Source organism: Gambusia affinis, linkage group LG04, assembly GCF_019740435.1.
Source record: "Gambusia affinis linkage group LG04, SWU_Gaff_1.0, whole genome shotgun sequence".
Lineage (NCBI taxonomy): Eukaryota > Metazoa > Chordata > Actinopteri > Cyprinodontiformes > Poeciliidae > Gambusia > Gambusia affinis.
In genome coordinates, this window is record NC_057871.1 from 4,679,539 (window position 1) to 4,696,778 (window position 17,240).

The 17,240-nt window shown below is 36.4% G+C and overlaps 1 protein-coding gene across 2 annotated transcripts; it reads right to left on the reverse strand.

Moving 5' to 3' along the window:
- Positions 1 to 205: 205 nt before the first annotated feature.
- ero1b (endoplasmic reticulum oxidoreductase 1 beta) lies at positions 206 to 16,888 on the reverse strand. 2 transcript variants are annotated; one of them, XM_044114695.1, is made up of 17 exons: positions 16,767 to 16,888; positions 16,374 to 16,669; positions 12,530 to 12,649; positions 11,333 to 11,416; positions 10,913 to 10,954; positions 10,058 to 10,140; positions 9,099 to 9,172; positions 8,335 to 8,455; positions 7,820 to 7,866; positions 6,347 to 6,358; positions 6,234 to 6,260; positions 5,545 to 5,637; positions 4,489 to 4,735; positions 3,694 to 3,763; positions 3,367 to 3,453; positions 2,557 to 2,690; positions 206 to 2,473 (listed from the first exon to the last, which is right to left on the reverse strand). In XM_044114695.1, exons 2-17 carry the CDS (start codon positions 16,536 to 16,538, stop codon positions 2,416 to 2,418), a joined length of 1,464 nt encoding a protein of 487 aa, XP_043970630.1. In that variant the 5' UTR covers positions 16,539 to 16,669; positions 16,767 to 16,888; the 3' UTR covers positions 206 to 2,415. The 2 variants fall into 2 exon arrangements, with proteins under 2 accessions (XP_043970630.1, XP_043970631.1); XM_044114696.1 differs by lacking the exons at positions 16,374 to 16,669; positions 16,767 to 16,888 and adding an exon at positions 15,608 to 16,352.
- Positions 16,889 to 17,240: the final 352 nt, after the last annotated feature.

Consider the following 17,240-nt stretch of genomic DNA (forward strand, 5'->3'; position numbering starts at 1 on the left):
ACACTACAGGATGTGTCATAAAACTATTTGGTCAAGACTTTCTGCATGCAGCAGAGAACAAGGGGACATATTTTTCAACCTGATCATTGTTCCCTTACAGTTTTATGGTTAAAATCAAGAGGCACTGATGAAATTTATTAATTAAAATGACCTTTCATCGTGTAGCCATGTTTCAAACAGTGAAGACATCTCATGAGTCAGAATGTTCAATGTTTTGTTATTCTTATTTATTACATAAAAGGTCCAGGCACCACAGTTTCACAGTTTTCCTTTAGAAGACCTTGAGCCTTTTGGAAGGCAGAAAGGAAAACAATCATCTTTCCCTTCTGGCCTGCAATGATTTAGAAAAGCAAAAATGTTTTTCTGTTATTCCTTGACCTAACACTGCACACATCAGTAGGATTGCTTGTTTGAAGTTGCTTTCAAATGTGTTATATTGGAATGCATTTTTTACTAAATAAATTAGTAGGAAAACCTCAACTCCATCTCTCCAAAGGTCTTTGGAAAAGGCAGCAAAAACCACAGCAGCTTCCAGTCCTCTCAGTCCTGCCTTTGAGGAAACAGATCCTTATTCTTAAAAACGTCCGGCTTCCCTCGCTGTTTGCTACTATGTGTCCAGTGTTATCTGTAAAATAACTGTGTTCCTAAAATGTTCAGAACTGATCTAAAGTCAAACAGTATGCTGCAAGTAATTCAAAAAAGAGACAATTTGCACATAAACGAGCTCTTCAAGTTCAACTTCTATAGCATAAAACCAAATTCTGAGATTCCTCCGAAGCCAAAATAATTAAATAGTGAAGGAGTCCACTGCAACAACCTCAGTCTGAATGTGTGAAGCCAAAGCGGCTATCAGAGTCCAAGAGGCTTAAACTGGGTCAAAAAAAAGAATACAGAGTTTCCCCACACACAATGTGGGTTTTTTTTTTTTGTTTTTTTTTTGGGGGGGGGTTAAACTGGAAACGTATAAGACGCTGTTATCTCCGCTCTCGGTTTTCTACTCTCCTATCAAGGACAGCCCTGCGTCTCCAACGCCGAACCATGGATTCGTTCACGCCGAGCTTACGTGCCTTCAACTTAAAAGCGTTATCATATGAACTGTTGTTTCCTTGAAGAGGGGGTAGGATTTTGAAAACATTTCTCCGTCGTGCCTGCCGCTAGCATGTGCTTGTTCTAAATGAAAATTAGCGCTTTCTTCTTTGATTTCCAAGTTTGACTTCCAATAATTCACTTCTTGCTAAACAGCCCCCCCTGGCGGTTGAAGAAAAAATCCACAGAAAAGCCACCCCAGGCAATAAGCCGCATGGTACAGGGGGAAAAGTAGCGGCTTATAGTCCGAAAAATATGGTAGTGTAAATTTCTCTAATGACCCTCCAGTAGGGTGGGCCATAGAACTTAAAAATAAAATATTTTTTTTGTACTAGATCCAATGTTAATCCATTTTATTCTTCTTGCTCTCTTTTGTAAACAACAAATTACAAATGAGAGAAAATAAATGCACAACCCACATATTGAGGCCTTAGTCCTCGTGCCGGTGGTCGCAGGTTCGAGTCCCAGCCTGGTGACATTTGCTGCATGTCTTCCACCTCTCTCATAACCCTCTTTTCTGTCAAACTACTTTCAAATAAAGGCCACTACAGCCAACAAAAAAACCTTTAAAAAAATTTAAAATACTGACCCGAATACTTTATCAGAGTTGGCCTCAATTCAAAACACAAAAAAATCAAAGTTGTAAGTGAAGCACGGTGGCGGCCCTCTGCATGTCACTCTGAACTGTGAAACACAAGGAGAGCTTTGTTGAAAAGAAAAAATCAAACATTTGATGCATTGCCCAGCCCTACCCTCCAGTTGTCAGGGTCATTCTGACCTCATCTGAAACAAGCTGCAAAACATTAGCATAAATGGGAGTCAGAGGTCTACCTCACCCTGATTTTCAAATTCAGCAGCTACAGCTTTAGGAGGACAGGAAGGTGCCAAACAGAAGCATGAGAAGTGGACATATCCAGTAGAGAACTTCATCCAAGCTGTGGCATAAACAAACTACTGTAAGAGCACAAAGCTTTGTTGGGGCCCAATAAATCAGGCCCCCGAATTCGGTAATAGTCAGCAGACTTCAGCTGATTCATAAGAGGAGGAAGTGAAACATTAAGTGCAATAAACAGCAAGTGGTGGCAGTGTCCATCTTATCCTCAGACATCTGCAGGAACAGGAAAGGAAATTCGTCCTGCAACGTAACGAACATCACAACGATTCATCCGAGGGTTTTATAAAAAAAAAGAAAAATCTGAAAAGCTCAACAGCAAAAATCAAAGTCAAGGTTTAGCAGGATGAAAAATAAAATGATGCTTTGATGTTGGAAAAATGTTGAGTTGACTCCCATCATCGTCGTCATCATCTGGGCCGGAGCCTCTTCCTCTGTTACCTCCTCTCCAACATCAGGCGGAAGTTGTGCAGCTGATATATACTGGTGGACAACCTGTAACAGCAGAGAAAGGTTACACTGAGCATGCTCCAGCTGGACCGTTTAGCAACACAGCAACGGTTGCTATGGGAACCTACCTGCCGAAGGCGTTCATTAAAGCCACTATTTCCTGCCGACTGAGCTGGAAGCCCTTCGACGGGCTGTGTTCTGGTAAGTTCTGGATCTCCTTTTCAGAGAAGAGGATCTTCAGAGCCGTGCCCAGACCCTGAGTCTGCATGCAACAGAAAGCCGATTAAGTTGGCAGAAAAGGAAAACTTTTTACTCTGAATAGAAGAGAATTATTGAGGCATCATCAAGTCAACTGTTTCTACAACTTGAACTCCAGAAAACTTCAAATGAAAAGATGTTCCAAACACATGAACCAATCTTTCTATTCACAGCAGAACATAAACAGCATAATAAATGTTTCAACTGAAAAACCTCATAATACTTTAGACTAGGGCTGGATGATTAAACAATAAAGTCAATACTACAATGGGGTATTAGGGCCAGGCTAAAACAATTATGAGAAATAAGTCATAATATCACATAATATTTTTGACTTTATACTCATAATACTACAACTTCAGTCATGTATTACTTTGACTTTATTCTGGAACTATTTTGACTTTATTCTCCTACAACTTTACTCTTGTAATTGTATTTTTTAAATTTATTTATTTATTTTTTACCCTGGCCTTAATACTGTGATCAATACGTGATCAATATGAATAGAAAATACGTCCAATATAATTTTACTGAACTTTGATCCAGAACGGCATGGCATTCTGGGAGATGTAGGCAGAGGAAAGGCTTTAGCTTCACAACCTCTTTAATGGTATCAACTCACTCACTTATTGTTACCTAGCAACAACCTGATGAGTAGAGAGAGACAGAGAGAGACTGACCTGCAGCTTTCCCCAGAGCCGACACTTACTGCAGCCCACGCAGTCCATGATCCGGGAAATGTTTTTGAAATGGAGCCTGAATTCCTCCTGAATGACAGAAAAGGAGACACGGATGTTCAGAGTTCATTTATTAAGCTGGATTTATTGGTAAATTAACTTATATTGCCACTTTTTAGTCATATCGAATGTTCAACATGACAGGAGAGTTGCTATTCCCTTGTGTATTTCCTTGACTCATGACAACTGAAGTTGCTTTTCAAACCGAACTTATGACTAACAACATGAACACTTATTCACCTTGATACTTATTGTACCTTTAATTCTCACCTTTAAAGTCTTGGCCTCCATTTTGTGTCCGGCAAACATGGACTTTTCATCAAAGTGCATTGGGAAACTTCTGGAAGACAAAAGAAATCAACAACTAAAAACTGTTTCACAATATATAAAGCAACACCAATTATTTTATTTATTGATTAATCTATGGATTATTCTGACAACTGAATAATGCATAGATTATAATTTTTTTTTTATTAATGTAGCTTTAGAAATACATTTCTAAAATTTTTATTCCTTCTAAGCAAGAAAGTAAACATTTTATTACTTAAAATGCAACAATGTAGCATTTGTAACAAAGGACACATTTGCAGCTAAAAAGATCCGCCATCAGTACAATGTAGAGCTGATTTAGAGATAATTCTTTTAGATTAATGGATTGATAATTAAATGGCAAAAGGTGCTTAATAGGGGTTTTTTGTAAGCAATTTGGACCGAGTGAAGCTAAAACTAGGTCACTTGAGGCATTCTGGGTAGAACATATTCACAGAAAAAAAAGTTTTTTATCTTAAATGCAAGATGTCTGTATTTTTTGTACATTTTCGGCTTACTACAGCTTTGATGGTGGTGTTCTTTGAGCAAATTACGTTTTTTATAGTTTATCTGCTCTAGTTAACAGTTAGCTGATTCATCACAATTAATCATTTCAGCTTCTGCAGCTTCTAAAGAGGATGCAAGTTGATAAAATTAACAACCTTGTGCCAATAATTACCAGCATGTCTGCATGAGAATCCACAAATGATGCACGTTGGTATGAAAGCTAGTGGAAAGTCTATGGCAATTTCTTACTTGACCTCATTAAAAATCTGCAGCAGCAGCTCTTTGGTTTCTCCATCCTCCTCAGAGCTTCCAGTGTACAAGTTGACAATCGCTCGCTCGAAGTACGGCGCCACCTTGGAGAGAGCGCGCAGCTCTATGAGGTACAGGAAGTAGAGGTTCTTCAGCCGCCTCGTGCCCTCGCCCTTCGTCTCCGCCGTGTCGAAGCGGCGGCGAAACTCCTGGATGTTTGGGCCCCACACCGTGCGACCCCAGCCCTCTGACATCACAGACAGAAACACCTCCATTTCAAGGTTATTATACTTAACTAAAATTAACAAAATAACAAAAAATAAAATAGAGAAAACATTTTATTAACTGAAACAATTTATGGGGAAAAACTATAACTGACTGGAACTATATCACCTTTATAAAACTAACTAAAATATACTGAAATTACAGACATAATATCTCTCTTTTTTGTGTTTATCAATCAATTCATTAGCTTTTGAACTGATGTGAAACAATTTCTTTCCCCACACAAACAGTTTACGTCAACAATCTGCAAAATTACGGTATCCCATAATCCTCCTGGCAGCATTTATGCTAGTCTGCAAAATGGCGACAACAAAATTTGAGAGAAAACACCAGTTGGATGTTATTCAACAATAACTGAATAATTTCTTTTTTTAAACGGTATCGACTGTTGAGTGTTCATTACCCAATCGATATAAACATAATCACAATACAATACTTTGATCTTTTTGAATTCTGCACCTAAAAACAAACTAAACCTACTACTGTAAATATTAAAAAGTAACTTAAAACAAAACAATATTTAACTACTAAAAATTAGCAATCACAGAAGAGTGTAACAACCGAATTACACAAAAACTCAACAAAATAAAGGTAAATTATAATAAAAAATCCAAAACTATTATAACCATGCCCCATATAACTAGTTGCAATTCATAACATGAATCTGCCAAGAAAGTCTTTTCTTGGAAAACAAAAAGAGGGAAATAAATTATTGCGAATGTTGTGGATTATGACTGGATTTAGTGTTTTAGAGTGTGTTTATGTTCATACCGTCCAACAAGAACTCTGCACACAGGTGGATGTTGATGCTGCTGTGGAGGCCTGAGATAAGTCTGTAGAAAACTCTTTTTTCCAAACATAAACCTGGACAGAAAGAGCACTTGTTCAGTTTTTTATCAAACTGCAAACACCAAAACTATGTGGGATTAAATCCAAACCAACAAATCATGTAAATTAGCTTCTCTTTACCTACTGCGTTACAAATGATCATATTAAGAGTCTGCAGAAATGTGATTGTGAATCTTCTTAGCTTCCAACTTGATGAAGTGACTTGTGGAAAATGCTCTCAGGCCAATGACGGCTTTTGGCAGAAGTTGGGAGCTAAAGATTGAACTCAAGTAAGAGTAAAACCACTTCAAACTATCTTTATTCTAGCAAAAGTTAAAAGTCGCCGTCCAAGAAATTACTACAAGTATTTGGTAAAAAGTTCTGAGTAACTGATCAAAACACTTATTATTCAAAAATTACATAATCAAATGCATCAAAATATTAAGTTATGTGGAAATGTGGGTATTCTAAAGAACAAAATTAAAATAATTCATATAGACAACATAATTACAAAACCAAGCAAAAGAAAAATGTTTCCAAATCTGTTTCTTTCAATATAAAACTTTCAAAACTTTAACAAAAGGAGGTGGAAAAGTGAATCAAATAAAATTACTGGAATTAAATGAGCTCACCTTCCAGCCACTTGTAAAAGCCTTCCCCTGTGGCATCAGAAACAGAAGTAAAGATTCTTAATCTGAGTTCACAATTAAAAATGACGTCTTGTGCAGCCAGTTGTTTCACTCACCATCATCGTCTCCTGAAAACAGAGCAATGAAAGGAAATGTACATTAATGTCATTAAAATAACTAAATTTAATGAGGAATGTTTTGTTTTGTGGTGGCCGTTTTACCCCCATGATGCATTCATGTCAAAACGTACATTAGACTACTAATCCAGTCCAACTAGCATCCCTAACGCTTGTATATATACTGTTACTAATTACAATTTGTCAAATGATAAAATCTATTTTTAATCACCTTTAATCAAAACCCCAGTGCAAACAAATTATAAACCCTGGGTTGACTCTTATCTATTACTGTCATTAAGATCTTTGATTTTACTGTCTGTTGTTCCTTGTTGCTTTTCCTGCTGAAGTGTTTTTTGTTTTTTTTTTTACTTGTTTCTGACCAGACCAGGGGAATTTAACACACACTGAAGAACTCAACTTCTAATATCCACACTGATTTTCTGCTTATGTTGAACATAATATGTTTCCTCAGTAAATGCAGCTCTAAAATAGTTAAAATGACCACCAGTGTTCAGAAAGTCTGCTCCAGTCTCAAATGAACATGGGTTCTGTGGCGGTGCTGTCCGTGGTGCTGAACTGGACCTTTTTTTTATATCAAGTAAAAAGCTAAATATTATTTTTGCACTGCTCATGGTGGCAGAATGTAAGAGCAGCTCTGTCACATTAGTTCTAATAATTTTCTAGACTTTATTTTTTTTTGTTGAGCTTTGGACAGTTATTTATTCTGAATGCTGCATAGCTGGAAGGATTTTTGCTCACATTTATTTTTTACAGTTATGATGCGTAACCTTTTACTACTTGGTGCATCTGATTACAAATAAAAACAAAAGTTGTGTTGGACGTTATTATTGTTTAGTTTTCTTTCTAATGGGTTTTTCATGATATTATTGAATCTCTCTTAGTGTCTCTTTAATCTTTAATTGCTCTTTTTGGACCAGGCAGCATTTCATTTAGTTTGCATCCACTCTTATTGATTTCTTGTGTTTTGTTTTTGTTTCACAGTTTTAAGAAAGACCAACTTAAACCAATCTCTGAAGCTGTGTGAGGTTCCTTGCTGCCTCAAACGCGCCATCACCATCCCGCTCCCCACGAAGCCCTCGGTTACAGGATTTGAATTACTCCAGACCTGCCACACGGTTGGCTGTGGTCATGAAATCCTTAGAGCGACTGGTTCTGTCGTCACGGGCCCCCCGCAGGGCCTCTTGCCGTTTCATTACAATTCATCAGTTAATCAGACAATGCAGGTTTACAGTTCTGCACCATCACTATTATCCAGGCACTTCAGCCTGAATGTGACCTAGCATGTTTTTGTTTTTGTTCATTAATGTAACTGAGTTTGACTTCATAAATCAACAAAATAATTGATTCTTTCGTTTTTGTTTTTTTTTATTGAATGTTCTGTCTGTGTCCATTAGGAGATTTTAAACCCAGTTTTGTGCCTTTCACTCCAAACATTTAAACTTGACTTACCTCTACTGGGAGCCAAAGGGTTCAGAGGTCGGTACACTGATCTGGGCCTGCCACAGAAAAGCAAACATTTATTAAACACACACAGACAAATAAGAAAAACTTTGTTTTGTTGTCGAACGTCTAGCTCACTGGTCTGCAGCCCAAGGCCCTTTAGAGCCCCTCTGTGGTTCCTAACATGCTTAATAACGGACTAATATATTTTAAAATGTAAAATTGTAACATTGCCACCAGAAAATTGCATTTATTGTCCAATAATATGAAACTATTTTTTGTCACTAGGATGCAAACTACATTGAAAAAAATATCCTAAATTTGGGAACATAATTGTAATTTTTGCTCTGTAGTTTTAAAATCTAAGCAGGTTTCATATGTTATAAAAACAAGCCATTTGGTTATAAAGTTGTTGAGGTTGTAAAGTTTTCAGACCCCTGATCTAGCAGATTTGTTTTCTGATGCTAAAATTCAGCCTGAACCTTGAATGAAATGTGACAGCGCTAATGTTTGTCTGGTCTCACTTGAAGCAGTTTTCCTCATAGATGCTGTTCCACACCCTCCATGCAGAAGCCCCTTTATAGCCGGTGTATCGCTCAGGATTCAGCAGCAGATCCACATACTCGGCATCTGGAGAGGTTTCATCTGAAATAATTCACACATAGTAATATATAAATGTTTTATGGTTCCTATTTCTCCCATCAATAAAGACTCCTCTTTATGCAGCAGTAATTTAGCTTGAATTTCCAGTTTACATCCTGCATTACCAACCAGAAGAAACAAAGAGTCTTTTTTTCATCCGAACCACTTTACTGTTGACTGAGGAAGATCCTGCATCCTCCACTTTTTGTGCTGTTTCAACCATTCAACTTTCACCATAATCTGCTCATGCAGGACATTACGGCTACGTCGTCTGATATTCGCATCTTCTACGGTTTAGGAAATATTCAGTTTTTTATGATCATCTTGGGCCTTGTTGAAATGAATGGAAAGTCCCATAATTTCTGAAAAAATCTGCTACAAACATCACAGCTAACTACTTCCACATACTTTCAGCTAGAAACAGTATTCAAACTTTAAAATATAGTCATATCCCTTAATTACTTCTGTTTATTTCAGCCTTTTCATATCTTTTACAGATTTCATATTAGACATAAATATTACACATATTAGAGTCAACAGAATTATTTCTGTTTGCTGAACATCCGAGTGATGAGAGACGGAATATGTCAGAGATTATTTATTAATGTCTTCATTAATTCGTAGCTGAGAATAAGAAGGATTTTACCGTCTAGCTCACAGAAGTGATCCTGAGCATCATCATGCCTCGCCCAATCAACAAAGGCCTCTTTGCTCTGGTTACTGTAAGAAAGAAAAACTTAAAATGAATGAAAAGAGACAAAATGAATGCATCCATCATTAAGATCCCAAATGTTCAAAATGTTCAGCCAGTGAAAACAAAAACGAGACGCTTTGAAGAGCAGAACGTCATTAAGATCAGAGCTGAACCAGAAACATGTTAGGACATTTAAAGTAAGTTACCCAATATCCCCATTAGGGCTGAATGATTAATCACATTGATCTTGATGAATCAATTATTGAAATAAGTGTTTGGAAATTAATTGCTAACTGAACTACACAGACTTAAAAAAGGCCATTTTCTGGGAATTTTTTTTTGTTTCACCCAGTTCAAATTTACTAAAGGAATGTCATGTTATTGCATTTTAGGAAATATTAATTTTCTTATTTAAAAATGTAATTGGTATGTTTATTTCCATCTTTTAATGCATTGCCAATTTAGTATAAAAAAATTGAGTACGGTAGTTTAATGAAAAATATGAAGCATGTGGCAATTTTTATGATTAATCACCAGAATAATCAAATGAATAGATAAAATAATCACTAGTTGCAGCCTTTACATATTGGCTTGTAAAGGATGCAGTCCTGAGAAACTAGCTGTTAGTCTTTTATTGCTTGAGGATGATTTCCCTTTTCTATAAACTCACTGCCACCTGGCATCAGTGGAAAGGAAGCATTACTAATAATAATATCACAACGCTTCACTTAAAAAAGTCATTGTTCAGTTTCAGGGAGTGGTAGCTGTGCCAGGGTCCAGGAGATGTAGGTACTTTTTAACTTGCTTCTAAAATCACATTGCACTTTGAAGATGGGGTACACAGCATCTCCAGCAGGAGTCTGACCCCTGACCTGCAGCCAACAGAGGCGGGTCAAGGTGTGTGGTCTGACCTCAAGGTGCTGTTGATGGCGCCGAGCTTATTGGCCTGCTCACACTCAGCCTCGTCCAACATCGTGTTGGCTGCCTGGGAGTACTGAACACACACAAGGAGGCAGCATGAGTTAGCATGAGCTAACAAGCAGAATTACAACGCCTTTAAGTAATCACAAACTGCTTCAGCCTGTGGGTAATTTCAATTTCACCTAAAAACAACAACAAAAAATATCTTTGACTTTCACCTGTTTTACCTTGACAAACCGTCAAGACTGGAGTTTTAATATCCCACCCCTTTTCAAGAATTTACAGAATTAATCATTTTCCACTAAATTATAAAAACAAACAGCTGTGATAATAAAGCTGAACATGGAGTCTATAAATATTTACATGATTTTTCTTTAAGGCCCATCATGAACACTTTCATTTGCTTGATTTGGGTTTTGTTAGAAGAGAAAGTGAAAACAGGAGCTTCACTTTTTTTTAGCTTCTTCCTACAAGAAGAGACCTGGAAATTTGGGGTCACCAATAGCAGTTTTCTGGCCTGTCGTCAATCTGTCGATCTGTAAAAAGCCTGATATTCAAATTTTACCCAATGCTGATTTTTCTTGTCTGAAAAGTCGCTAAATGTAGCAACAAAGTTGCTAAGTTGTCAACAGTGGGGTTATAATTGTCAACTGTGCAGATGCAGATGTGACTTTGTTAAAAAGAAATTAAATTAAATTAAGAAAGTCAGGGTAAATTTAAAAGTTTCTTCAGGTTTTTTCGTACACTAGAATCGATGTGGTTCATTACATTTAAAACAGCTGAATCAGACGGCTAAACTCTGCACCCAGTTGTAAACAGAAATTTATTTTAAGAGGTTTTCTTACCTTGTTGTAATTTCCAGACTTAATGCCAATAGGAACTTTACTCTGCAAAACAGACATTAACAGAGTCAGCACCATATTTTTTATTTTATTTATTCATTTATTTCAAAATACAAAATGAAACAAGCAGCCAGCTGAACATGAGGAAAGATCTGCATACATAACCAAGAACACAATAATTTGCTTGTCACTACTTTTCTGTCTGAAAATTAACACATCAGCATTTAATAAATTATCTCAATTTAATAAAATATATCACTTACCGACTCTAGTTATGAAAAAGTTGTAATTAAAACCAAAAATAAACTTCAGCAGATCAACTGAAAATTGCTTGTAGTGATAACTTACATAGAACTAAATAGTGGTATAAAGTTTCCAGTTCATTTAACTGAATCTGTGATGCGAGTGTGGGTGAACTCTGACCTCTGGGCAGGGCTCCACATGGCAGTCTTTGATGGAGCAATGTCCATCATCGGGCCAGAAAGGACATGGACGCTTCAGGTTCACCTGGGAAAAAACAAACACGGGGTCACTGCGTCTTAAAGACATTCTGGTGATCATGACGGCTTCACAGCTTGAATTCAAGACTCACTTAACTCTACAAGTACTTTATGCTTGGTTGGATATATAAACAGACTCATTGTGCAGAACTGACATGAACAAAACATGGAAGTTGGGATGGAATTACAAAAGACAGAAAAATATTTTTATAAAGGTGTCTTTCATTTCAGTCATCCCCTTGTATTAAAGCAAGGCTACAATATTTGTGGTTTAATTATGACAACATAGTCATAACAGTAGCAGAATAAAGACTAAAGATTTTACCAGAACATCTTAAAATGTAATTTTGAAGAAAAAAAAGTTTCTATAGTTACTGAACTAACTTCAGCAGCTCTGCAGTTCTTTCTTTGAAATATTCAGCCATTTGCTCAATTGTTTCAAGGTCCTGCTGCTGATAACAATTTGATGCTGATGTGTTAAAAATTTTTCCTCATCTGTAAAACAAATACCAAAGTATAACTTCAAAAGATGCTCAACATTCCTCAGTTGATTTTTTGTTATTTTCTTATGCAGGGGTTTTCATAAAATTATTACATTCTCCTAATACTACAACTTTATTCTGGAAACAATAAACTCATTATCCTTGCATTATTTTGAAACATGCTTGTCAAGTAAGATGATAGGCTTCACTCTTAACTATGGAAACCCAAAGAGCGCATTAGCAAGAAAAAAAAACAGTAGATTTTCCAAAACTTACAACTTCAAAAACAAAAACTTTGATGAATCGATTTATCACTTTGAATTACAGGCATATTTTTACCTTTGTTTGAATTAGTGTGCTCCCACTTATCTTAATGCTGTTACACCTGAATTTTCTCACTCTTTGACAGCAAATTACATTTCTATTCTATTTTATTAGTAATAAAACAAAACAAATGTGATTTCAAAGCCCAGGGAAACTCAAAACATCTAAGCTAATAGGACGTAAACCTTTAAAAAAGAAAAGGAAAATTATGCCAGTGATGAATGTGACGCCTTCCATTGATTATATTTATTTCTACCTGCTGGATAATGTTTAAAGCTCTGACTGTAAATTACACTGATTCATAATCCGCTTACCTTGTAGTATCTGAAGTAATCTCTCTCCGCCAGTTTCTTGATGCGAGGATAAATCTTGAAGTTGTTGAAAACGTCAATGCTTTCGACATCACAGAAGCAGTCGTCGAGAACCCCTGTGAGCTAAAGAAGAGCACAAAAAACAAGGCAAATTAGCTGAACATTCAAGGTAATTTATTTACTTCAGAAAAGTTCATGCTAAACTTCAAATCCTACAACAGTAGGTTGATAAAGGCCCACGAAATGTCATTACGTATCCAAATAAACTGCCCTAAACATCTATCAGAATGACAAACTGGAACATAACAGCATGTGACATATTTAGGAAAAAATATACAACTAAATAAAATGTGAGATTTAAGCATTTAATTTACCGAAAGAAGAGATGGAATGAGATAGGAGTTGAGTTGTGTTGCAACAGCAGGTTTGACACACAAACCACCACCAGTTTGAACCATCGTTAATAATACTTTCAACACACAATGTGTTTTCTTATCGGAGCCCAGAGAAACAAAAAGAAACCCCAACCCATTCGATCAGACATGGCAACGCTGAGGTGAGCCTCTACTACAACAAAAACCTAAACCAGAGAACATTAAGACGTCCAGCAAACGTTTAGAGAACGTTGTAGAGTTTTCTTTCTTATGCAAATCTGCTGTAACACACCGAGGTAAACAGGTGGCTTTGTTTCAACAAGTGATTTAGCAAACTAGAAAACAGATCATCCAAATTAATGTTTAAATATCCGATTCACTGTTTGAGGTTGGAAGAACAAGACTAAGAACATAGTCTGAGATGATGAAGAAACAGAAAATGGAATAAAATAGGCCTTGATGAAAATGTTTACTTATGGAGCAAATAAAAAAAATCTAATACTAAAATTATGAAGATTAATTTTATTTGTACAGGTAAATTATTCACAGCCCTGGAATATTAAAATTTTAAATATTTTTTATTGTACCACTAAGTTTGTCTTTGTCCGAAAGTAACAACTTAAAAAAAAAATTATTTTATTTGACTTTTATTAAATGTTCTATTAAATCAATTCAAATACTTTATTAGTCCCACAGGGAAATTGAATGTTGTAACTCATTTTATCCAAGTTTCTGCAAAACGTTGCTATAGATGCCAATAGCTGTAGGTAGGAAGGATCTCCATTAACAGTCAGTGCTACAGCGAAGCTGAAGAAGCCTCTGACTGAAGAGACTTCATAAAGAGGATGCACAACGTTTCAAATAACGCAGTCTTTCTCAATAATGTAGTAAATCTATTAGCATTATAACGATAAACACTTCAGATAATTATGGACCATTCTTTGAATGTTTTCAATATTTGGAGGAGTTATCTTTAGGAATGAGCTTAGAAAGCAGTCATCACTCAAATTTCTCTTCATAGCTTCTCTATCAAGTCAGAACTTTGACTGGGCCTCTCCAAAACATAGATAATACCTTCTGGTAAAATGAAAAAAATAACATTTAAGCTAAATGTTTAAGAGGCACCCATTTACAACAACCATCAGCTTTTATTCAGAATTATAAACGCAAATTCATTCTCATAAACAAACATTTAAATATATTTAAATATTTAAACAAATAGTTAAAGTAAAATGCAGTCAAATTCAGTTTGTAATACAAATTATAGCTTAAAAAAAAACCTTAAAAAGGCAATCAATCCTCCGGAGAGAACATGTTTAAAAAACAGAAAAGAACGACTCGGTTTCAACAGACAGAAACTTCCAGAAACCCTGAAGTGATCAAAATGTGGTTTGAGTGGCGAAAAATACGGAAGAACTGTGTTTTTGTAGTAATGAAACTAAGAGAGAATGAGAGATAAACTGACAAGATCTAAGGAAGTGGTACGATTTATAAGATGATGAAATACATTCTGTATTTTCTACTTCTGAGAAGTGAATGTAAGATATCCTAGAAATCGACTAGATATTTGATTTAAAGAACATTTCCTGGTCAAACAGCAAGAAAGTTCCTCTTTGGATGCTTTAGTATAAATATGACAAACCATGTTTTAATTCTATATAAATGCTCATTTTTCATGCATGGAGAACAATTTTTACAGAAGCCTTATAAATCACTTGAATTAGATGCAGAATTATCTTCAGATTTATGACAAGATGTACCTGAAATTTAAGGTTTGAGGCATTTACCATGGAAAATGTGTACTGGTTCCTCAAATAATATTGAAACGTATTTTTCTACAAATACATTTCTATACTTTCAAGATATCAAGATACTGAACCCCTGAACAAAATCAGAGCATAACATTTCAGTTTATTCTCTTTAAAGTAGTAGAATGGTTATTTATATTGCTTTAAAACCTTCTAAGTGAAAAACAATGTATATGTATTTTCTCATTTTTGATGTAAACAGAGCAGAAGCAGGACCACATTTAGCTTGTATTTCTAAGTCTCTTGTTATTCATTGTGGAGAATAAACATGGAGAAAATCTAATCAAAAACTTTTAAACTTATGCATTAACCTTCAAACAAGAATAGCTTTATAATTCTTGGTCAGATATACGTTGGCTACGTCTCGGTCGTCTGCTGCGTCTACGGCCTGAATTTGCATCAGATGAAAATCCGTCAGTCAGGGTTACGTTGGCGCATTACTGGAAATACTTCCACAGGTTGAAATTATTTACTGAGGTTTCAAAAGGTATTGTATGTTACAAACATTTCTGTTGACTCACCGGTAAGATTAGTGTTTCATTTTCGGAATCAAACCGATTAATTACTCAAGAAGTTAACATATGTGACAAACAAGGGGTTCAATTAGACATAAATGAAGAAATGCATAAAATGTATTAAGTGGGCATATAATAGTACCAAATTAAACTCTTTATGAAAACTCAACTTACTTTTTTAGTTGTTCTTTATTTTTTGTTTATGAAAACAAAATGTTGAAATTAACTACTGAATTAGGAAGTAAACTTACAAAATAATCTAAAGACAACTTACAACAACATTTACACAAATAGATATAAATAGCACAGGTGTAGCAAACACTGAGGAATACCAGTTTGTCTTGTTATTGCAACAGAGGCATAAAAAATTAAAGTAAAGCTGACCTTTGAGTGCAGCAGTCCACTGAAAGCCAGCACCATAATAGAGTACCCAGTTGTTCTCAGCATCATTTCCTTCTTCTGATATTATTAACAAAGTTCTCCTTTTGTTGGTGAAACTGCTCTCCATATGCTGGGGCAGAGCAGAAGTGTTTCTGTAGGCAGAACTGTCATAACTAACCAACAGTTCAACCCCGGATATGGCTCCACCTCCAAAAGAACCAAACCCCGCCTGTCGGAAGCGCTCTGATTGTAGTTTTAAGGGGAACTGTGCCCTTTGTAAAGCAATAAAACACAGCAGAGTAAAAACTACAACTCCCATGAGCAGGTAAAGGGGAGAATGCGGCCTGCAGCCAATGAGAACACACCACGATTTGGACTTGTCCTTGGGAGTCAGACCTGTTTGAGCTAAAATTAAAAAACCATTAGGTTCACACCCACACAAAACCCGAATGCTGTTAGAAATAAAAACAAGGCTTTGTGTGGCAGTGAGATGGCTCGTGTCCTGAAGAGTTGCTGCAGCACACCTGGATCAGAGGTTCTGATCCAGAACTGCTTCTTTCATTTAGCAGAACAGAAGTTGGGACTTAGAAAAGTTGCAGGATAGCGGGAGACCAGAGATCCTGACCTGCACCGTCAATATTTGATATACAAAGTGCTGCATGGAGACACAGAACTGAAGGTAGCAACATAATAACACGCAATTCTGAGTAAAAACAAACATATTTTCACATAAAGCGACTAAAAAGCCCCGTTTACAAGGTGTCCTTACATGACAGAGGCAGCTCTGATCCGCACTGTCCGACTCGCTGCTCTGCTGCTCGTTGTGCTGCGTTTGGGGTCTTCCGCTGTTCTGTTGAAACCAACCAAAAACTAAGTTCCTCAGAAAGCAGATGGACAGCAGAACCCAGCAGGCTTGTGCAGTTATCCTCCACATCCCTCACGGAGCAGGGCTGTCAACGATGGACAAGGAAAAAAAACAAACTTCCGCCTCTCTCTGTTCGACTGCGATCTGTGGGATGTTAGCCACCGGGCTAACTGTGGCTAATATTGAAGAGTCCGCTCACACTGCATAAAAACACACAGAGGCACGCTGAAAGAACGGAACATGTCTTTCTAAGTTTGTGGCCACCAAATATCCATCTTTCTTTCGATTAAAACATACAATTACGGTCCTTCCTTCCGGAAAAAAACAGTTCCCATCGTTTTTCTTCTACGCTGCTCTGTTCTTCTTCTTTTTGTTTTATGGCGGTTGGCAAACAACTTATAGGTGCATTAGCGCCACCTTTCAGCCTGGAGTATGAACCACGCTGCTCTGTTCTTCCAGTTTTTTATTGACGGTTGCAAAGCAACGTTTTGGTGCGCAACCGCCACCAACTGGAATGGAGTGTGGGAGGGGATACTAAATATTTACATAAAGTTTAGTAAAACTACAGAATGCAACCTTTATTTTTTTTTTTATAGAAATGATTAGTTTAACATACTTGTTAAAGTAATCAAATATGTAACATATTTGTTAAAGTAATCATTATGCCGTGACAACATAATATAAAACAGATAACCTGTGAAAAAAATGAGCTGACTTACCAGTCCTCCTACAGAAATACACCACTCAGTGAAAAACAACCAATCAGAGCCG